Genomic DNA, 23,003 nt, shown 5'->3' on the forward strand with positions numbered 1-23,003 from the left:
TATTAAAAAGTCAAGACCATTGGGATTAAGGCATCTGGCGCTCTCTCTGGACTTGCTTTTAAGGACAGGTAAGGGGATTAGGGAATCAAATGTGGGGCATTTTAGGAGAGGTTTCCTCTAAGGAAACTGGTATATGGGATGGGAGAGAGTGGCAACAACAACAACAAACATAGGTATGGGGGTTGAAAGCCTTCCTTCTCACTTAACCTCCAAAGAATATGCCCCCAAAGGGTTCCAACCGCTTGCTTTTTATAGGCTGGTCAAGAGAAGTTGGACCCAGAGGAGATAATTAGGAAAAATGGAAACTGATGTCAATGACTGCAAATTTGTTGACTACAAATGACTACTCTCTCAGCAGCTCTGGGCCCCCAAGAAGGAGCTGGTTGGGTAAATCTGAGCTGTGGGGCCCTGGCCCGTAGGGCCATCCACCGATCCATTTCAGCTGATCACAGTGGCTCCTGAAAGGTGGTCCAAAAGAGCAGCAAGTGCAGGGTTACAGGAGAATAGAATGGAAAAAGATATGGCAGGAGGGCAGCATGCAGCCTTGGGGAGAGTGGAAAGACATAGGGGATGCTAATGTCTGAAAGCCAGTCCCCAGTTCCCATTAGTGGGTTTGTGGGGAAGAGAGCTCACTTAGCATTAGCTGGGAGAACCTTTTACTTCTCTCAAATGATAAAAGAATCTTGAACTGTGAGTTGGATCTTAGTCTTGAAGCTGCCCTGTGTAGCTTTGAACACATCCCTCTTCCTCTCTGAATTCACATTCCTTATATGTACAATGGAGACGGTGGTATCTGCCTCTCAGAATTCTTTCAAGAACTAATGAAGTGATTGATGTGAAAGCTTTTTTTTTTTTTTTTTGGCCGCACCGTGAGGCATGCGGGATCTTAGTTCCCTGACCACAGATCCAACCCGCGCCCCCTACAGTGGAAGCGCAGAGTCTTAACCACTGGACCGCCAGGGAAGTCCCTGTGAAAGCTTTTTTTTGTGGGCACTAAACCACCCTACACATGAGATGATGATAAGTTTTGCCTGTTGCTTCCCCCCGCAGATCCAGCCATCAAGTCTCTGTGGCAACACAGGGCCTAGTCTTAGCCGTGCCAGAGGGTGGGTTCTGCTGACCTTGCCTCAGGAGGCCCAGGCCAAATGATCTGGAACTCCAACAGCTCTCCAAACCAGTGTTTCTCAGACTTTAAGACCAGCTGGAGAGCTTGTTAAAACTCAGATTTTGGGGCCCTACTCTCGGAGTTTCCGATTTAGTAGGTCTAGGGTGGGGCCTGATAATTTGCATTTCTAACAAGTTCCCAGGTGATGCTGATGCTGCTGTCCTGAGGATCGCAGTTTGGGGACCACTTTAAACTGAAAGTCCATCAGTTTTCCTTCATCTGGCAGGCGCAAGGATGGCTTCCACTGCCCTCTGCTGGCCAGACTATTAAATTTAGCTGTAATGTTTCCAGAGCAACTGAAAAGTACAAAGTATAGGTTGGAAGGAAAAAACTAGTACTTCTCTGAGAACCAAACCAGCCTAAAAACAGCAGTCATAATTGTTTGTTGCTTTAGAGTATACTTTAAAAAGTATTCACAGGAATTATCTTAGTCTATCCTTGCAACAATCCTGTGAAGTTGCAAGGATCTGGCATTTTCATTTTACAAATGAGGAAAACAAGCGCATCGTCAGATCAGTAATGACAGACCCCCTGACAGAGGGAACTTGTTAAAAGTAGGATTTATTCACCATCCAACTAAGAAAAGTAGAGGTTTGTCCTCATGAAGGCCAAAGAGAAGGGAATGGGGAGGAGAAGGATGAATAGCAGATGTATCACATTCAAGAGAGCTACTTGATTCCACAAGCCTGGGAAAGCCTGCAAGGCCCAATGGCTGGATCCTTTCTCCAGCTGGGCTACACGGAGCTGACTCTTTGTCCTGGGCACCCTTTATCTCGATTTCCTGTTTCAGTAGTCAGACTTCAAGGTCCACAGAATCACCTAGGGAGCTTGTTACAAGGGAAGCGCTCAGGGGCCCACCACCATGGTTCTGCTTCAGTACCTAAGGATCTGCATTTTAAGATGTACCTCTCCCCCAGGAATCCCGGTACAGGAGGTCCAGGGTCCACACTTTGGGAACTACTAGTTCTTGCAAAAAGATCCCTTGACAGCCCATCACCAGCAAGGAACAATTATTTGCCTGTGACAGTATTCCTTTCCAGCCCCTCTTAGATTTCTCTGCTTCCCTCCCCCATAATATCCTATTAGATGATAGCCAATGCTAAGATTCAACTTCCAACTCCTTTATTTACCCTCTCCAAGCCTCAATTTTCTCAAATGAGGTAATACCTACCTCACTGGGCTGCAGTGAGGATTAAATGAGAGGGTATCTTATGCATAGTTCCTGACATTCAAAAAGTGTCCAATAAACATGAGTTCATGGACCTTGCCTTCTGATTTCTAGCTCCTCAAAAAGTATCAGTGGCTAAGCTGGCCTCTTTTGTATTCCTACAGGTTTTTAAACAGTGGTCCTGAGGAGGACCAGGGGATAATCAAGGTGATGACTTCCCCCAGACTCATTCCCGTGTGGAAGGATTTTAAATACCTTATAAATGACATGATACATAAAAGCAAGGTAATGTGTATGTAGAACATAAACATGTTACTGGCCTCTATCTATCTTAAGATTTATGAGCACTTCAGGGGAGCATAGATCCACTATGCAGGAAGCAGGCAGGGTAGATGATAAAGACAACTGTCCCCTTAGTAGAAAGTGGGCCATCAACTTCCAAATGAGTCTAGAGACCTCTTGCAAGGACATTTTGATGGTGAGAGGTTAACACTTTGAAGCATTTCAGAAGAACCAACCCTCTGGGAAGAGAGATTTTTCTAAAAGAGAATGGAGAAGGCACCAGAGAGAACATCTGCCAACCTCAGTTTTGCTATGGCTGGCTCTGTGTAAAAGGATCCCAGGTGCATGTTTCATAGCACATGCTCTATCACAGTGGGATAATACACACACACACACACACACACATATAGTGTGTGTGTGTCTATATATATATATTAAGTGTGTGTATATGTATTTGTGTATGTGTGTGTGTGTGTGTGTGTGTGTGTGTGTGTATATATATATATATATATATATATATACACACATAAAAAAATCTTCCTCTGTCAAACTTCAAGGCCAGATAGGGTGTCCTAAAAGTCTTACTTAGTGCAGTTTTAGGCTTTAATAAAGCTGTGCTGACTTTTGGGATACTGTGTTACTTTACATGTGGGCATATGGCAGTGCACTTGCCTTTGTAATCTGTTAAATGTGTCTTTTATGACATATGTACCTTTTAGACAGGAGGGAGAATGTTAGAGGACATGTTGGGAAGAACATCAGTTTTCTCCTGTGCTCACACCATAAAGTTTGCCCATATAGGCCCTATAGCGGTTTGGTTCGCTTTTGTGTTGGGGGTTTTGTTACATGCTTGTGAAGTATAGTGTCCCACAGGTGATAAATTGTCCTTGTGTGGGAGCCACAGGAGTGATTCTTGGGGCTGAGGCGTAACTTTGAGAACTGCTTTAATTGTGACTTGCATGAGAATATATTTAGTGTATATGTGTCCTGGTCTCTTAGTTTATGCCATGCCTCTCCCCAGCAAACTTTAGATGACCCAAAGATTGATGTAGTTGTGTTGAGTGACCGGTCCCAGATCCTGTTCAAAGAGTCTCGCCATCCTCAAAATATGCCACTTATATGCTATTACTTCAGTGATGCCCACTTCTTTGCTTCCCTCCCGTGGGTGACAACAAGCACAAAAGAAATACAGGTAAAACTACCCAGCCTTTCTTCTTAGCCCATTCTACAGGGGCCATGCCCATGTAAGTTCTGACCCTAGATTAACCCAGAAAGATACACCCCTTGAATGAAAGTGACCTGGATCCAGGATTCCCTGTTCATCCTTTCTCCAATTACAGTCTCTGTGTTGAACAGATTTTATGGTTCTCCTAAAGTAGGCCAAGGTTAGGGAAAGAGTCCTAGGTTTCCTGCTTCTACAATATTTCCAACTCCCAAAACCAGGGGGTAAAATCACTCTAGAGTCTTCCAGTTTCTCCTTAGCAAGAGAAAAATAGCTGAGTATTTTGCCCTTTCTTCTTCCACTATCTTTTCTAGGCAGTTCCCATCTTTTTCTCTTCTAGGCTGTGGTATGGATGAAGAGCAAAACTGAGGACATGGTGCAGAAGAGAACATTCTCCATGACTGAACGACTGCCGCCCATCCAGTCCATGGTTCACACAGGTTCCTTTCATATCCTCGTGGTCTACTGTGGTGACCTGCTCCTGCGGCTCTTTGGGGACCACTTTCAGTCATTCAAACCCCTAGGTATAGTGCCCTGCCGCTTTAACATCAGCTGCCTCTGCTATGACCCAGAAATGAAGATGCTTCTGTCGGGAATCCTGGGGGCAGTGGTCACCTGGATCATGGAGCAGAGTGGCAAGGGTCTCCAAATAGCCCACATGGTTTCCATGCCTGGTGATGAGCTTGTCCACAACATCATGTTGAACGGCCCCAATGGCTCCCTTGTAGCCCTATGTGAGACTGTGGTGAGGGTCCTTGAGCGCCAGGGCCACGGCCGGCTGGCAGAGGTGAAGAGGTTCCCTTCCACCACCAGTGGCTCCTCAATCACCTGCTGCTTCACCTGTTTTGAGCAGGGCTTTCTCTATGCTGGAAACAGGACTGGGGAAATCCAAGTGTGGAGCCTCAATCAGGGGCACGCACTCCACAGTTTCAAGGCCCATTTCTCATCGGTGATATGTATCCGCAGCCGGCCAGAAGCCCACACCCTGCTAACAGCCGGCCAAGAAGGCTTAATCAAGGAGTGGAACCTGACTTCAGGGAGTCTGCTGCGGCAGCTAGAACTTGGCGAGGAACTGTATCAACTCCAGTTTATTGATAGCACTACTTTCTTCTGCCAGACTACCCATTCTTTCTCCTTGCGCAGTCTGCCGTGCTTCTATAACCTCTTCAATGTCTGTGGCTCTGCTCCCAAGCAGATACGTCGGGTCCGCTGTGGCAATAACTGGTTCCGGATCCTGTGCACTACTGAGGATGGCTTGTTGCGCTTTGTGTCCCCACTAACAGGGAATCTTCTGGTTATCACCTGGCCCTTCTCAATCCTGGACCGGGCTGTGGATTGGGCCTATGACCCAGATAAAGAGGAGCTCTTTGTAGCAACAGGCAGCTCAGATGTGCTGGTATTTGACACAACCCGCTGCCCTTGCCCAGCCAAGTATCTTATATGCACCTCACCAGATTCTCAGGACTTGGTACAATGCCTGGCTTATGGGCATTTCCACCTGGGTCGGGGTCTAGAAGGACTAATGTTCTCTGGACACCAGAGTGGTGTGATCAGAGTGCTTTCCCAGCACAGCTGTGCCCAAATAGAGAAACTCATGCACTTCGGGGCTGTATTAGCACTCTCTACACTGCCTGGAGGGCTTTCTGGTTGCCGAGAAAACTCTTTGCTCTGTTCCTATGGAATGGATGACTACGTACACCTATCAGAAGCTGTGCTTGACGGGGTGAGAGTGCAGCTGCAGCCCCTTGCCAGCATTCTCAGCAGCTGTAAGCTAACACACTTGATACTCTTGCCCAAGTCTGTGAGTGCCATCACGGAGACTAACTGCCTGCGTCTCTGGAAGTTCCATGACTTTCTGTCCTCTGGGTCACAGGAAGGCTCAACGTTCATAGACACATTGCCTCTGCACCAGTGTACCATCACATCTTTTGATGTCTGCCTATCCTTGAGTCTTTTTGTCACGGGTGGCAGTGATGGCTCTGTCCGGATCTGGAACTTCCATGGTAGACTCATAGCCATGCTGGACTCATCATTGCACTTTGGCCCACTCTGCTTTGCAAATGACCGGGGTGACCTGCTAGTCACTTTCAACCAGAGTCTTTATCTGGTGTCCTGTTTAAAACTGCTTCCCTCAGCCCTGCTGGCTCGCCTTTCCCTTATAGGTTTGACAGATGAAGTGCTAGAAGTTCCTAAGCCTTTCATACCAAGCTTCTTCTTCTCCTTTGAGACCATGTTTGTGCCCAAGTATATCTACTTTGGACAAGGGCAACAGCAATTAGTGGGTCTGGAGAACCTTGTCAATAATCGGGCCATCGCCTTTGATCATAATGTGCCACACGTCATAGAAGATGAGCAAGGGAGCCCTGTGTTACTGTCTTCCTTCAGACACGATTCCTTGTATAAGGAAGCTGATTGGACACAGGTGAAAAAACCTCTGCATTCCCATTATGTTCTTCCTCCCCAGCTACAGCTGACTACCTGGGATGGACTCAACCCTTACCAGATACTGCAATACTACTTTGGCCATGGGCAGAAATGGCTCTTGGCTCCTGATTGCTACATTCCTAACTCAGTGATTCGTGCCCGTCTTTGGCCACAGGGCAGCCCAATATACCTACAGTGCAACCTGCACTCACCCATGCGGGACCTGGAACGGGACAAGTCTCAACAATTCTTCTTCTGGCACAGTAGGGCAAGAGCTATAAGTGATGTAGGAGAATATGCACGTGAAAAGGAGGATGAAGACTTCCTTGAAATAAGAGCGTCAAAGGATATAACTTACAGTGTCCTTACAGACTCAGCAAACTGCAGTTGGCTGGGAAGAAAGATGAGTGAAGTAGCTATCAATAGCCTGATAGAGACAATTCTCAATATTATGATCCATGCTTCTCCACTGAAGTACCAGAGCTGTATTGGTACACTAGGGCAAATCTTTGCCTCTTACCAGGTTCCTCCACTCCTGCGTGCTGAAACAGCCCGTCGTCTGTTGGATGATACAACCAATTCCAATCCACTGATCCGAGAGCTAGCCTGGGAAGGGCTGAAGTGTCTAGGAATGATTACACATCTCTTTGCCGTGCCTCTGGCCCAAAGACTAATGGACAAAGATGAAAGAGTAAGGAATAAGGCCCTGAGCCTCATGGCTGAGACTGGAATCCACTCTAAGACCTCACTCTTAAACTTGATCCAGAACGAAGATACTTTCTGGGAGATGCAGTAAGTTCTTTGTGCCTTCCTCAGTTCTTTACTAGCTTCTGATTTTCTTCTTCCCCTTTCCCATTTTTCCCTTCTCTGCCTTCACTGTCTCTTCATCTCTGTTCATTAGCTCTTTCTGTCCTTTTTCCTTGTTCATAGTCTTTTTCCATTCCTATACTATCCTGATGATCCCCTAACTGCTCACTCCTTTCTCCATTTCTTCTCCTATTCCTGTTTGTCCCCTACCTCTTCAAGTGCCCCTTTTTCACCCTCTTCTCCTACCCTTGAAGGCCCCATACAGGTCACGCCATGCATTACCATCTTGGCTTCCTAGACTTTTTCTTTCTTCTTCGCCATTCTTTACCTCTACATACTCTGTCTCTGTTGGTCATGTTGTCAAGTCCCCTGCCTGTTCCATAGCTGTTCTTTCCTTCTCATTCTCCCTCTTGTCCCTGATTCAGCATGGTCCTTCCTCTCCTTTGACTTTCATAGGCAGGAAATGATTGGGGAAGAAACCCTGGACCATCTGCTGGGAATGCAGGCCACAGATCTTCAAATCCTTCATACCCAAGTGGAGCAGCGATTGAATGAAAACCTGATCTTATCACTGGGTGATGAAAAGCCTACTTTTTCTTTAGATGTCTCAGGGGCTTCTGAACTTACCGCCCTTTCCAACCAACTTGATACAGCTCCTGAAGAACCTGAAGTTGCCTACAAGCCCAGCAAAGGCCAAAGATGGGGCCGAGTAGGCGGCAGAAAGCATAGTATGTATGGGGTGATCTGGTTAATGCTTCAGGGTCCCCAAGAGGCAGGGTAGTTAAGGCTAACTTGGGTCAAGAGGTATCAGATAGGAACAGAGGTAAGTGGAAAGATCCTTTCACAGAAAAGAACCTTCCTAGGAAGAATCCACCCAAATTCAGAGAGACTCCAAAACCTATCTCTGTAAGACTTGACAGAGGTCGGGGAGGCAGGGGAGGGAGGAGGGAAGGGACTGGGAATAAAGCAAGGAGAATGCCTTTTTTTTTTTAAAAAAAGCCTCAGCCCCCTCTGTTGCTACATCTGTTATGGCAGTTCCTCTTAGCTCATATCAGATTTTGGGAAGGGCTTCATTTAAGCCTCCCAAGCTTCCCTTATCTACATCTCCTGATTCTCCCTATAGCCCGAAAATTTTTGCAGAGCCTCAAGAAGATGAAAGAGACTGGCACAGAGCCAGGTCCCTTAGAGGGTGAAGGTGATCAGAGTGAAGCTGCACCAACTGAGAGGGAGGAGTGTAGGTCTTCAACCTCCAGTACACTAAAGATTTCAAAAGATGACGAACAAGAGCCTCCAGGGATAGATGCCTCAAAGGATCATGTTGCATTGAAGATGCTGAGGAAGATACGTGACAAAAGAGGCAGGAAAGCAACACTTCAGAAACCCATAGAGAGGCGCAAGAGGAAGACAATAGACGCTGAAGTTACAGTTGAGGACCCTCCATATCCTATAAGGAGAGAATCAGTTGTGAAGCTGGTGGAAGTCAGAGGGCAGAGTGCCTCTGGAGCTCCTGGCCACAGGACTACCCCTGGAGATGGCTCATCATGGCGGGACGATCTATGTCGTCTTATGACCCTGAGGATATCTGGTTCCCAGACAAAAATGTCAGAAGCTCTAAACACTGAGCTAGTGACCATGGCTCAGGCGGTGCTGGCAGATCGATGGCCCAGCTGGGAGCTCTTTCAGGAGATCTGCCCCCTGTTGAAGAAAGAAAGTAAGGAACGGCTTGAGGACCTTGACTGGGATGTAGCCTGGCCAGAGGAGAAACCAGTTTTTCCTCATGCAGGAGCAATTAGAGAGGACATGGTGATCAGTGACAAGGAAGAGGAGACAAAAGAGGAGCAAGAGCGAAAGAAAGAAAGGGATGTGCTGGACTTGTGGGAAACCCAGGTGATTCCAAACAAAGGCAAGAAAAAGAAAGTTGTTTTTTTAGAACCAGACGTAACCAAGGGAAAACGAATATCAAAGAAAGAAGAGAAGAAACCCTCTAAGAAGCCTTCTAAGCAGGAGGGGAAAGCAGTCCAGCAGGAAATAAAAGTGGATAAAAAAGAGAGGAAAAAAACCAAAGAAGAGGAGACGGACGTGAGTCAGGAAGTGGGAGAAAAGGCCAAATTAGAGGAGAAAGTGGTTGAGCAAGAAGGAAGACCAGTTAAGGAAGAGACAAAACTGTCTCGGCAGGAGTGGAAGAAGCTCTGGGATCAGTGGAAACAGGCCAACAGTGAGACGAGGATATCCTGGGATGAATGGAAGAAAGCCTGGGAAAGCAGGCGTCTTCAGGAAGAGGAGAAGCTCCATGAGGAAGAAGAAAAGCTGTTCCCAGATGAGGAAGAGCTGGAGAGGGACAAGAAGAAGCAGACATGGGATAAATGGTCACAGATCTGGGAAAAGATGTCAGCCAGGGCCAGGGAGCAATTGTTGGAGGATGAGGAGGAAGTGACCCTGGAGGAAGAATTGTCTCAGGAGTGGGAAGGAGAAGAAGCAGCAGCAGCAGCAGCAGAAGAAGAGCTGATGACAGAAGAGCAGAGACAGATCCATCAAGAATATAAACAGGCACAGGTTGAGAGGAAACGGGCCCAAGTTGAAATAAAACGAGCCCAAGAAGAGAGGAAGCTGGCACAAGAAGTAGAGAAGCTAGCACAGGAAGAGAGAAAACTGGCTCAGGAAGAGAGAAACATGGCCAGAGACTATGAGAAACTGGCCCAGAAAGACAGGAAAATGGAGGAGGTAGAGAGGAAGTTTATCCAGAATGAGGAAAAACTAGCCCAAAGAGAGGAGATGCTAACCCAGGAAGCAGAGAAATTGGCCCAGCGAAGGAAGAAACTGGCCATGAAATTGGAGAAACTGGCTCAAGAAGAAGAGAAAAAAGCAAAGAAAGGAGGGAAGCTAGCTGAGGTAAAAAAGATATTGGTCCAGAAATTGGAAAAACTGGCCCAGAAGGAGCAAGATGTAGCATGGCAAGAAAAGGAACTAGCCCAGGAATTGGAGGACCTGGCATGGGAAGAGGAGGAACTGAATCAGGAAGAGGAGGAACTGGTCAATGAAGAGGAGAGACTGGATCAGGAGGAGATGACACTGGCCTCTCAAGAGGAGAAACTGAATGTGGAAGAGAAAGAAGTGGTCCAGGAAGAAGAACTGCTTATCCAGAAAGAGGAGAAACTGGTCCAGGACAAGGAAAAACTGGCTGAGGAAAAGGAAAGACTTGGCCAGAAAAGGGAGCAATTGATGGAGAATAAGCAAAAGTTGGCCCAGGAAGAAGAGCTGCTGATCCAGGAAGAGAAGAAACTGGCCCAGGACAATGAAAAATTTCCTGAAGAAGAGGAAAGACTTGGCCAGAAAAGGGAGCAACTGATGGAGAACAAGCAGAAATTGGCCCAAGAAGAAGAGCTACTGATCCAGGATGAGAAGAAACTGACCCAGGACATGGAAACACTGCGTGGGGAGGAGGCAAGACTTGTCCAGAAAAGGGAACAATTGCTAAAGAATAAGCAAAAACTGGCCCAGGAAAGGAATAAATTGGTCCAGAGCAAGGAAGAACTCCCCAAAACCAAGGAGATACTAGCCTGGAGGCAGAAGACTCTGGCTCAGGAGAAGGTGAAACTGGCTCAGAGGAAAGAAAACTTAATCCAGCTCAAAGAACGCCTCACTGAGAAGAGAAAGAAATCAGACCAAGAAAAGGAGAAACTGGACATGTACAAGAAGAGACTGGTTCAGATAGAGAAGAAGCTGATGGAGGAAAAGGAGAAACTTTTCCAGAAGAAGGAGAAATTGGCTGCTATAGAGGAAAAACTGACCCAATTAGAGGAAAGGCTGGCTGAGGAACAGCACCAAATAGCCCAGGACAAAATGAAATTAGCTATGGAAAAGAGGGTGATATTCCAAGCACTGAAACAGCTCAGAGGTGACTGGTCTATTACTAAGGAAGGAAAGGCATTGGGCATGGAAATAAAGAAATTGGCCTGGGAGAAGGTGAGACTGGCTGAGGGAAAGGCAACTCTCTTTAAAAAAGAGACTCAAGAAACTTCAAGACAGGGAAGACCAATTAAGGATGAACTAGAACTAATTAAGAGGAAATTGTCACTAGAGGAAAAGATACTGGTCTATGAAGATAGGATACTGGCCACAGAGCAAACAGACATTACCAAAGGAGAACTGGAGTTTACTAGAGGAGGGAGAGTATGTGCCCAGGAAGAAAGGAAGCTAGCCAAATTAATAAGGAAGATGGCTAAAGAAAGCAAGGGCATTTCCAAGGAACCATTAAAAGTAAGCAGCAAAATCTTAAAGATACTTCAAGGCCTTATCAAAAAAGAAAGGAAACTAACCCAGGAAGAAATAGAGATGACAAAGTTAAAGAGGTCTTTCATTACTAAGGAAAAGGAATTGAACAAGGTACAGAATGAACTTGATGCCAAGGAGTGGGGTTTTTCTGAGGAACAACCAGAAATTGCCACAGATGAGAAGAAACTGGCTAAGAGGCAGAGAGAACTGGCCAAGGAAATGAGAAGACTGATAAAGAAAGAGAAAAAGATGACTGAGGAAGAAAGCAGATTGGCCAGGCAACACAGAGAAGTCATACAGGAAGAAGAGGAGGATGAAATAACAGAGGAAGAAGAGGCAAAGCCATTCCTTAAACAAAGGTCAAGAAAGAGAGAAAAGCTAAAGAGAGTTGATTTGCAACAGGAAGAGTTTCTCAGTCAAGAGGATGAGGTGAAAAGTGTGAAAAGTGAAGAGAGCTTTTCTGAAGAAATGGAAAGCTTATTAGATGAAATAGAGCGAGAGAGTTTGTCTGAAGAGGAGGAGGAGGAGGAAGAGGAGGAAATGGAAGAGGAGGAAGAAGAGGAAGGGAAGGAGAAGAAGAAGAAAAAGAAGAAGAAGGTGCAGGAGGAGGAAGTGTTTGAGAAGGAGGAAAGCATGAGTGAGGAAGAGATGGAGCATTTGAGTGAGAAAGAGGGGGAGGAAGAGGAGAGAAGCTCATTGGAAGAAGAGGTAGACAAGAAGAAAGAGATCTTTAAAAAAGAAAAACTATTTAAGTTACCAGGAGAAAGAAAAAAGGACTTAAAAGGAAGAGAAGCAGCCCCTTCTATTGAGAAAAGAATCCCCAAGGTCAAAGGCAGAGCTATAAAACTTGAAGTTCTCAAAAGCCCTCCCAAGCAACTGATCTCAGTAGTTCTGGGGAGGGAAGAGAAGATACCAGTGCCAGGGTCAACTAAACAAATATCCTGGGAAGATAAGGCCACAGTACTTGAGACGTCCAGGGTATTCCCAGGGACAGGGTTTATGGATAAACAAGAAGAACTGTTGAAGAAATATAAGCCCATACCTCTACAAGTTTTGGATACAGTGTTGGAGTCCCAAGAGCCTGACTTAAAGACCCCATATTTATCCTACATATTGAAGAAGACCATGGAAGCTCATAAACTCCAAGGCAAACAACTAGGGGCCAAGTGGCAGTGGCTTCTGCAGCGTCATCCATCTCTGAAGGGACAGACTGAGGTACAATTACCTGTGTCCAAAATCCTGGCTGAGGAAATATATGCAGACATCAGCCTCTCAGATGTAGAGTGGATCCACCATGTCCTAGAACAGATGGAGGCAGGAGAACCGCTTTCCAGGGATAGTTTCCACAGATTGTGCCAGCTTCTCAAAGACCTCACTGCAAAGGAAAACTTAGAGTGGATGCATCTGGCCAAACTTGAAGCCATTGTGTACCGTCACAAGCAGAACTTGGAATCACGAAGCACAAGTATCTCAAAACCCAGTAAGGAGCCCATGGGTCCAAAATACCTGAAAGTGATCCCTCCTATAAAAGGAAAGGAAAAGGAAAGCTGGCTAAAACCTTTGGCTGTCACCACACCAAAGTCCCCATTAGCTACCAAAATGATTCCAGACCTGAAGGCTATAAATTGGCATCTTCTAGGAGAGCCTTACAGGAGTGTGCGGGCAGAGCAGATATCCACTGCTCGCAAGGAGATGGAGATGCAACACCATTATCCTCCAACAAGAGACATTTTCACAGGTGCCCTTGACCCTGTGGAAAAACAAACCCTAGCACTGATGTTTCAAAAGGACTTCTGGGCTTTTAAGGATAAGGGCAGGTCTGCCAAATTGCCCAAGTTGGAAAAGAAGGCACAGCCCATCTCTAAAAAAAAGGACAAGGTGCCTCTATGGGAGACATTTGTGGCAATGTACCATGTTTTGCGGATGTTGCAGGAGCGATACGCGAAAGACAGTGCTGCTTGGATGGAACAGTTCTACCGTCTCATGGACCTGTACCAGCTTAAGTCCCCCCGAATCCAGAGGCTACTACAGGAACTGCTATTGAGAGGGGCACCCCAATCCCAAGAGATCATTTACAAAGAGGCCCTAAAGGCCACGGAGCTAGTTCCTGGGGAGCGGTTGTTCTACCACCTGTTCTGTGGTGGCTCTCACACCCCTAAAGGTCCTCTGGAGTTCCAGGAGGTGGTTCCCCTCCCAGGGAAGAACAATGTACGTACCATGCTCCCTATGGGCATTGCCCAGTATGGGATCTTAGAACTTGCCTGGAAGAGCCTGCCGCAAGCTGATGTACACCTCACCAAGGAATTGCCCTACAACGTTGCTCCTACCCCCTAATCTGGGACTGAAGGGGCAGGACTTTTCATTCCCACCTGGAGAAAGGCCTTGTCACCAGAATTTAGACCTTTATCCCTAGGGCCCACACAGAGGTAGAGCCATGCCAAAGTTCTTTCCCTATCTAGTTCCAGAAACCAGCTTTTATATGTGGAATAAAGAGGAGATTCTCATTTATAACAAGCACTGTGATGTGTCCCTTTTCCTCAAATGTTGCTTCTCCAGAAAGGTAGCCAGGGAGACCAGATACTCACATACTCTTGAGAGTGGGAAGACTTCCCCAAAGCCAGTGGTGCTCACTCACCCTCTGGAGGCCTTCAGGCAGAAGAGTCTGTCCTTGTCCTCTTCCTTCCTTGCCCCTCACCATTCTCCCTTAAAGACCATAGGAAGGAAAGCACCTGGCACAAAAATGTATATTTGGCATTAATATAAGAGGCCTTGATATAATGGAAAGAAAATGGATTTTAGGATCAGAAGACCCAGTATTTTGCCCCTTGGTTTTGGGGGGTACACAGTGGAGGCAGACTCTTTCCTGACCATAGTTCTGCATGCTGATGACTTGAGTACCAAACAGCAGTTATGGTGGGTGTTGAGGAGATCCTCAGAGAACAGGAAAAACTTCAGTAAGTTCTAGCCAGTACCAGCTGGTGACCTCATTACCGGATGGCATTAAGAGATGAGGCCATTTGAGGTTAAAGCAGGAAGAAAAGGAGGGAAGCCTATATCTTTCACTTCCTTTGCCAACCTGGACATGGGTTTTGGGTAGGATGATAGAATGAGAATTTGAAAGATTAGGTGTAAGCTCACATAGGCCCCCAGCTATCTAGGGACTTATGATCATTCCCTCTAGCAATATAGAAGACAACAGTTAAAGGGAAAGAGGTAGTAAAGTGGAGGAAGTTGTCACTGCCAGTAATACTGTTCCTCCCCGATCTCCTCTCCCCACTATAGAGACTTCAAAACTGCCTCTTTCCAGGTAAGCTGAGCCAACAGATTTTAGCAAGTAGCCCATTTGCCACCCTCTATCCCAACCTCTCCTTTATTATTCTACTCCCTCCACCTGAGTTTGCTTTTGTGGGGAAGCCAGGAATAGAGGGCAAGAGAACATTTTGAGAAGTTGGATTCACCTTGAAGGCCAAGGGTAATGAGAGCCCTGAGTGTGTAGTTGGGCTCTTCCATGTCAGACTACATATCAGGCCACATGGAGTATATGAAAGCTGTGGGCTGGGGACAGGGAGCCTCAAAAAGGATGATTGACGCAGCAGCCAGGCAAGGCAGCAGAAGTAAGGATGGTCCAGCTGGCTCTGCAACCTTGACCTGAATCATTTCTCCTTTTTGGCCTCTGTTTACTTGTCTGTGTCAAAAAGAGGAAAATGAACATATTACAAATATAAGGCATGGCAGAGGGGACATCACTACAGACCCTACAGACATTAAAAGGATGAAGACCAATATGAACAACTCTAGGGCCATAAATTTGACAACACAGATGAAAAGGACAAATTCCTTGAAAGATCCAGAAAGGGAATAGTAATACCTAACAAATTCATTTTGCAGGATATCAGTGGGTCCTCTGGTCAACAAACAAACAAACAAAACACAGTGACAAAAATAGTCTTAACTGTTGTCCCAGGGTCAGGAAGTCTATGGATGACTCTTCAGGAAGCCTCAAAACCTTGGTACTGGCTACAACAACCTAGATATTATTTTGCCTTTGCCAGAATTGCAGAGACTAGGGCTTGTTTGTATTTTCTTTTTATTATGAGAAATTTCAATCACTAAAGTAGAAGAGAGTATTGTAATGAACCCCCAGACCCCCATCATTTAATTGTAAACATCTTGCAAAAATTGCTTCATCTGGGACTTCCCTGGTGGTGCAGTGGTTAAGAATCCACCTGCCGAGGACTTCCGGGAAGATGGCGGAAGAGTAAGACGCGGAGATCACCTTCCTCTCCACAGATACACCAGAAGTACATCTACGCGTGGAACAACTCCTACGGAGCACCTACTGAACGCTGGCAGAAGACGTCAGACCTCCCAAAAGGCAAGGAACCCCCCACGTACCTGGTTAGGGCAAAAGAAAAAACTAAACAGAGACAAAAGGATAGGGACGGGTCCTGCACCAGCGGGAGAGAGCTGTGAAGGAGGAAAAGTGTCCACACACTAGGAAGCCCCTTCGCGGGTGGAGACTTCGGGAGGCGGAGTGGAGGAGCTTGGGAGCCGCGGAGGAGAACACAGCAACAGGGGTGCGGAGGGCAAAGCGGACAGATTCCAGCGCAGAGGATCGGGCCGACCGGCACTCACCAGCCGAGAGGCTTGTCTGCTCGCCCGCCGGGGCGGGCGGGACTGGGAGCTGAGGCTCCGGCTTTTGTCGGAGCGCCGGGAGAGGACTGAGGTTGGCGGCGTGAACACAGCCTGCAGGGCGTTGGTGCGCCGCGGCTGGCCGGGAGAGAGTCCGGGGAGGGGTCTGGACCTGCCGAAGAGGCAAGAGACTTTTACGTCCCTCTTTGTTTCCTGGTGCACGAGGAGAGGGGATTAAGAGCGCTGCTTGAGAGGGCTCCAGGGACGGGCGCGAGCCGCGGCTAAGATTGCGGAGCCCAGAGACGGACATGGGACGCTGAGGCCGCTGCTCCTGCCGCCAGGAGGCCTGTGTGCGAGCACAGGTCACTAGCCACACGCCCTTCCGGGGAGCCTGTGCAGCCCACCACTGCCAGGGTCCCGGGATCCAGGGACGGCTCCCCCGGGAGAGCACACGGCGCCCTCAGGCTGCAGCGTCATGCCGGCCTCTGCCGCTGCAGGCCCGCCCCGCACTCCGTGACCCTCCCTACCCCCCGGCCTGGGTGAGCCAGAGCCTCCGAATCAGCGGCTCCTTTAACCCCGTCCTGTCTGAGCAAAGAACAGACGCCCTCCGGCGACCTACACGCACAGGCGGGGCCAAATCCAAAGCTGAGCCCCTGGGAACTGTCAGAACAAAGAAGAGAAAGGGAAATCTCTCCCAGCAGCCTCAGAAGCAGCGGATTAAAGCTCCACAATCAACTTGATATACCCTGCATCTGTGGAATACCTGAATAGACAACGAATCATCCCAAATTAAGGAGCCCTGTGGATGAAAGGCTCTTGGTACTGCAGCCAGGAGTCAGTGCTGTGCCTCTGAGGTGGGAGAGCCAACTTCAGGACACTGGTCCACAAGAGGCCTCCCAGCTGCACATAATATCAAACAGCAAAAATCTCCGAGAGATCTCCATCTCAAAGCCAGCACCCAGCTTCACTCAACGACCAGCAAGCTACAGGGCTGGACATCCTATGCCAAACAACTAGCAAGACAGGAACACAACCCCACCCATTAGCAGAGAGGCTGCCCAAAATCATAGTAAGTCTACAGACACCCCAAAACACACCACCAGACGTGGACCTGCCCACCAGAAAGACAAGATCCAGCCTCATACACCAGAGCACAGGCACTAGTACCCTCCACCAGGAAGCCTACACAACCCACTGAACCAACCTTAGCCACTGGGGACAGACACAAAAAACAACAGGAACTACGAACCTTCAGCCTGCAAAAAAGGAGACCCCAAACACAGTAAGATAAGCAAAATGAGAAGACAGAAAAACACACAGCAGATGAAGGAGCAAGATAAAAACCCACCAGACCTAACAAATGAAGAGGAAATAGGCAGTCTACCGGAAAAAGAATTCAGAATAATGATAGTAAGGTTGATCCGAAATCTTGGAGATAGAATGGACAATAGAATGGACAAATTGCAAGAATCAGTTAACAAGGACCTAGAAGAACTAAAGATGAAACAAGCAACGATGAACAACACAATAAATGAAATTAAAAGTACTCTAGATGGGATCAATAGCAGAATAACTGAGGCAGAAGAACGGATAAGTGACCTGGAAGATAAAATAGTGGAAATAACTACTGCAGAGCAGAATAAAGAAAAAAGAATGAAAAGAACTGAGGACAGTCTCAGAGACCTCTGGGACAACATTAAACGCACCAACATTCGAATTATAGGGGTTCCAGAAGAAGAAGAGAAAAAGAAAGGGACTGAGAAAATATTTGAAGAGATTATAGTTGAAAACTTCCCTAATATGGGAAAAGAAATAGTTAATCAAGTCCAGGAAGCACAGAGAGTCCCATACAGGATAAATCCAAGGAGAAATACGCCAAGACACATATTAATCAAACTGTCAAAAATTAAATACAAAGAAAACATATTAAAAGCAGCAAGGGAAAAACAACAAATAACACACAAGGGAATCCCCATAAGGTTAACAGCTGATCTTTCAGCAGAAACTCTGCAAGCCAGAAGGGACTGGCAGGACATATTGAAAGTGTTGAAGGAGAAAAACCTGCAACAAAGATTACTTTACCCAGCAAGGATCTCATTCAGATTTGATGGAGAAATTAAAACCTTTACAGACAAGCAAAAGCTGAGAGAGTTCAGCACCACCAAACCAGCTCTACAATAACTGCTAAAGGAACTTCTCTAGGCAAGAAACACAAAAGAAGGAAAGGACCTACAAGAATGAACCCAAAACAGTTAAGAAAATGGGAATAGGAACACACATATCGATAATTACCTTAAATGTAAATGGACTAAATGCTCCCACCAAAAGACACAGATTGGCTGAATGGATACAAAAACAAGACCCATATATTTGCTGTCTACAAGAGACCCACTTCAGACCTAGAGACACATACAGACTGAAAGTAAGGGGATGGAAAAAGGTATTTCATGCAAATGGAAACCAAAAGAAAGCTGGAGTAGCAATTATCATATCAGACAAAATAGACTTTAAAACAAAGACTATTAGAAGAGACAAAGAAGGACACTACATAATGATCAAGGGATCGATCCAAGAGGAAGATATAACAATTGTAAATATTTATGCACCCAACTTAGGTGCACCTCAATACATAAGGCAAATACTGACAACCATAAAAGGGGAAATCGACAGTAACACATTCATAGTAGGGGATTTTAACACCCCACTTTCACCAATGGACAGATCATCTAAAATGAAAATAAATAAGGAAACACAAGCTTTAAATGATACATTAAACGAGATGGAGTTAATTGATATTTATAGGACATTCCATCCAAAAACAACAGAATACACATTTTTCTCAAGTGCTCATGGAACATTCTCCAGGATAGATCATATCTTGGGTCACAAATCAAGCCTTGGTAAATTTAAGAAAATTGAAATTGTATCAAGTATCTTTTCTGACCACAACGCCATGAGACTAGATATCAATTACAGGAAAAGATCTGTAAAAAATACAAACACATGGAGGCTAAACAATACACTACTTAATAATGAAGTGACCACTGAAGAAATCAAAGAGGAAATCAAAAAATACCTAGAAACAAATGACAATGGAGACACAACGACCCAAAACCTGTGGGATGCAGCAAAAGCAGTTCTAAGGGGGAAGTTTATAGCAATACAAGCCCACCTTAAGAAGCAGGAAACATCTCGAATAAACAACCTAACCTTGCACCTCAAGCAATTAGAGAAAGAAGAACAAAAAAACCCCAAAGCTAGCAGAAGGAAAGAAATCATAAAAATCAGATCAGAAATAAATGAAAAAGAAATGAAGGAAACAATAGCAAAGATCAATAAAACTAAAAGCTGGTTCTTTGAGAAGATAAACAAAATAGATAAACCACTAGCCAGACTCATCAAGAAAAAAAGGGAGAAGACTCAAATCAATAGAATTAGAAATGAAAAAGGAGAGGTAACAACTGACACTGCAGAAATAAAAGAGATCATGAGAGATTACTACAAGCAACTATATGACAATAAAATGGACAATCTGGAAGAAATGGACAAATTCTTGGAAATGCACAACCTGCCAAGACTGAATCAGGAAGAAATAGAAAATATGAACAGACCAATCACAAGCACTGAAATTGAAACTGTGATTAAAAATCTTCCAACAAAGAAAAGCCCAGGACCAGATGGCTTCACAGGCGAATTCTATCAAACATTTAGAGAAGAGCTAACACCTATCCTTCTCAAACTCTTCCAAAATATAGCAGAGGGAGGAACACTCCCAAACTCCTTCTACGAGGCCACCATCACCTTGATACCAAAACCAGACAAGGATGTCACAAAGAAAGAAAACTACAGGCCAATATCACTGATGAACATAGATGCAAAAATCCTCAACAAAATACTAGCAAACAGAATCCAACAGCACATTAAAAGGATCATACACCATGATCAAGTGGGGTTTATTCCAGGAATGCAAGGATTCTTCAATATACGCAAATCTATCAATGTGATAAACCATATTAACAAATTGAAGGAGAAAAACCATATGATCATCTCAATAGATGCAGAGAAAGCTTTTGACAAAATTCAACACCCATTTATGATAAAAACCCTCCAGAAAGTAGGCACAGAGGGAACTTTCCTCAACATAATAAAGGCCATATATGACAAGCCCACAGCAAACATCATCCTCAATGGTGAAAAACTGAAAGCATTTCCACTAAGATCAGGAACAAGACAAGGTTGCCCACTCTCACCACTCTTATTCAACATAGTTTTGGAAGTTTTAGCCACAGCAATCAGAGAAGAAAAGGAAATAAAAGGAATCCAAATCGGAAAAGAAGAAGTAAAGCTGTCACTGTTTGCAGATGACATGATCCTATACATAGAGAACCCTAAAGATGCTACCAGAAAACTACTAGAGCTAATCAATGAATTTGGTAAAGTGGCAGGATACAAAATTAATGCACAGAAATCTCTGGCATTCCTATATACTAATGATGAAAAATCTGAAAGTGAAATCAAGAAAACACTCCCATTTACCATTGCAACAAAAAGAATAAAATATCTAGGAATAAACCTACCTAAGGAGACAAAAGATCTGTATGCAGAAAATTATAAGACACTGATGAAAGAAATTAAAGACGATACAAATAGATGGAGAGATATACCATGTTCTTGGATTGGAAGAATCAACATTGTGAAAATGACTCTACTACCGAAAGCAATCTATAGATTCAATGCAATCCCTATCAAACTACCACTGGCATTTTTCACAGAACTAGAACAAAAAATTTTGCAATTTGTATGGAAACACAAAAGACCCCGAATAGCCAAAGCAATTTTGAGAACGAAAGAAGGAACTGGAGGAATCAGGCTCCCAGACTTCAGACTATACTACAAAGCTACAGTTATCAAGACGGTATGGTACTGGCACAAAAAACAGAAAGATAGATCAATGGAACAGGATAGAAAGCCCAGAGATAAACCCACGCACATATGGTCACCTTATCTTTGACAAAGGAGGCAGAAATGTACAGTGGAGAAAGGACAGCCTATTCAATAAGTGGTGCTGGGAAAACTGGACAGCTACATGTAAAGGTATGAAATTAGATCACTCCCTAACACCATACACAAAAATAAGCTCAAAATGGATTAAAGACCTAAATGTAAGGCCAGAAACTATCAAACTCTTAGAGGAAAACATAGGCAGAACACTCTATGACATAAATCACAGCAAGGTCCTTTTTGACCCACCTCCTAGAGAAATGGAAATAAAAACAAGAGTAAACAAATGGGACCTAATGAAACTTAAAAGCTTTTGCGCAGCAAAGGAAACCATAAACAAGACCAAAAGACAACCCTCAGAATGGGAGAAAATATTTGCAAATGAAGCAACTGACAAAGGATTGATCTCCAAAATTTATAAGCAGCTCATGCAGCTTAATAACAAAAAAACAAACAACCCAATCCAAAAATGGGCAGAAGACCTAAATAGACATTTCTCCAAAGAAGATATACAGAGTGCCAACAAACACATGAAAGAATGCTCAACATCACTAATCATGAGAGAAATGCAAATCAAAACTACAATGAGATATCATCTCACACCAGTCAGAATGGCCATCATCAAAAAATCTAGAAACAATAAATGCTGGAGAGGGTGTGGAGAAAAGGGAACCCTCTTGCACTGTTGGTGGGAATGTAAATTGATACAGCCACTGTGGAGAACAGTATGGAGGTTCCTTAAAAAGCTACAAATAGAACTACCATATGACCCAGCAATCCCACTACTGGGCATATACCCTGAGAAAACCATAATTCAAAAAGAGTCATGTACCAAAATGTTCATTGCAGCTCTATTTACAATAGCCCGGAGATGGAAACAACCTAAGTGCCCATCATCGGATGAATGGATAAAGAAGATGTGGCACATATATACAATGGAATATTACTCAGCCATAAAAAGAGACGAAATTGAGCTATTTGTAATGAGGTGGATAGACCTAGAGTCTGTCATACAGAGTGAAGTAAGTCAGAAAGAGAGAGACAAATACCGTATGCTAACACATATATATGGAATTTAAAAAAAAAAGTGTTATGAAAAACCTAGGGGTGAAACAGGAATAAAGACACAGACTTACTAGAGAATGGACTTGAGGTTATGGGGAGGGGGAAGGGTAAACGGTGACAAAGCGATAAAGAGGCATGGACATATATACACTACCAAACGTAAGGTAAATAGCTAGTGGGAAGCAGCCGCACAACACAGGGAGATCAGCTCGGTGCTTTGTGACCGCCTGGAGGGGTGGGATAGGGAGGGTGGGAGGGAGGGAGACGCAAGCGGGAAGAGATATGGGAATATATGTATGTATATAACTGATTCATTTTGTTGTGAAGCTGAAGCTAACATACCATTGTAAAGCAATTATACTCCAATAAAGATGTTAAAAAAAAAAAAAAAAAAAGAATCCACCTGCCAATGCAGGGGACACAGGTTCCATCGCTGGTCCGGGAAGATCCCACATGCTGCGGGGCAACTAAGCCCGTGCGCCACAACTACTGAGCCTGCGCTCTAGAGCCCACATGCCACAACTACTGAGCCCGCGTGCCACAACTACTGAAGCCCATGCGCCTAGAGCCCGTGCTCCACAACAAGAGAAGCCACCTCAATGAGAAGCCTGTGCACTACAACAAAGAGTAGCTCCCACTCGCCGCAACTAGGGAAACCGCGCGCAGCAACAAAGGCCCAACGCAGCCAAAAATAAATATTTTTTAAAAATTGCTTCATCTAATTTTTCCTTTGTTGAAGTATTTTAAAATAAATCCCAGACATCATGATATTCCAACCCTAAATACTTTGATACTCGTCTCTAAAAAATAAAATTTTCTTATATAATAATTTTCACATCTAACAAAATGAATAATTCCTTAATGTTATCCAATGCTCTATGCAGATTTTCCTGGTTGTCCCAAAAAATGTCCTTTTATGCTTAATTTGTTTGAATCAGAATTCAAACAAGGTCTACACACTGGAT

The 23,003-nt window shown here is 45.0% G+C and overlaps 1 protein-coding gene across 1 annotated transcript; it reads left to right on the forward strand.

The window, feature by feature from the left end:
* Positions 1-2,543: 2,543 nt before the first annotated feature.
* WDR87 (WD repeat domain 87) lies at positions 2,544-13,781 on the forward strand. Its single transcript, XM_060130814.1, has 7 exons — positions 2,544-2,618; positions 3,637-3,807; positions 4,178-7,053; positions 7,525-7,796; positions 8,192-10,098; positions 10,189-10,577; positions 10,641-13,781. The coding sequence occupies exons 1-7, from the start codon at positions 2,544-2,546 to the stop codon at positions 13,672-13,674; spliced, it is 8,724 nt and encodes a 2,907-aa protein (XP_059986797.1). The 3' UTR covers positions 13,675-13,781.
* The last annotated feature ends 9,222 nt before the right edge of the window (positions 13,782-23,003 follow it).

The sequence above is a fragment of the Lagenorhynchus albirostris genome, chromosome 19, assembly GCF_949774975.1.
Source record: "Lagenorhynchus albirostris chromosome 19, mLagAlb1.1, whole genome shotgun sequence".
Lineage (NCBI taxonomy): Eukaryota > Metazoa > Chordata > Mammalia > Artiodactyla > Delphinidae > Lagenorhynchus > Lagenorhynchus albirostris.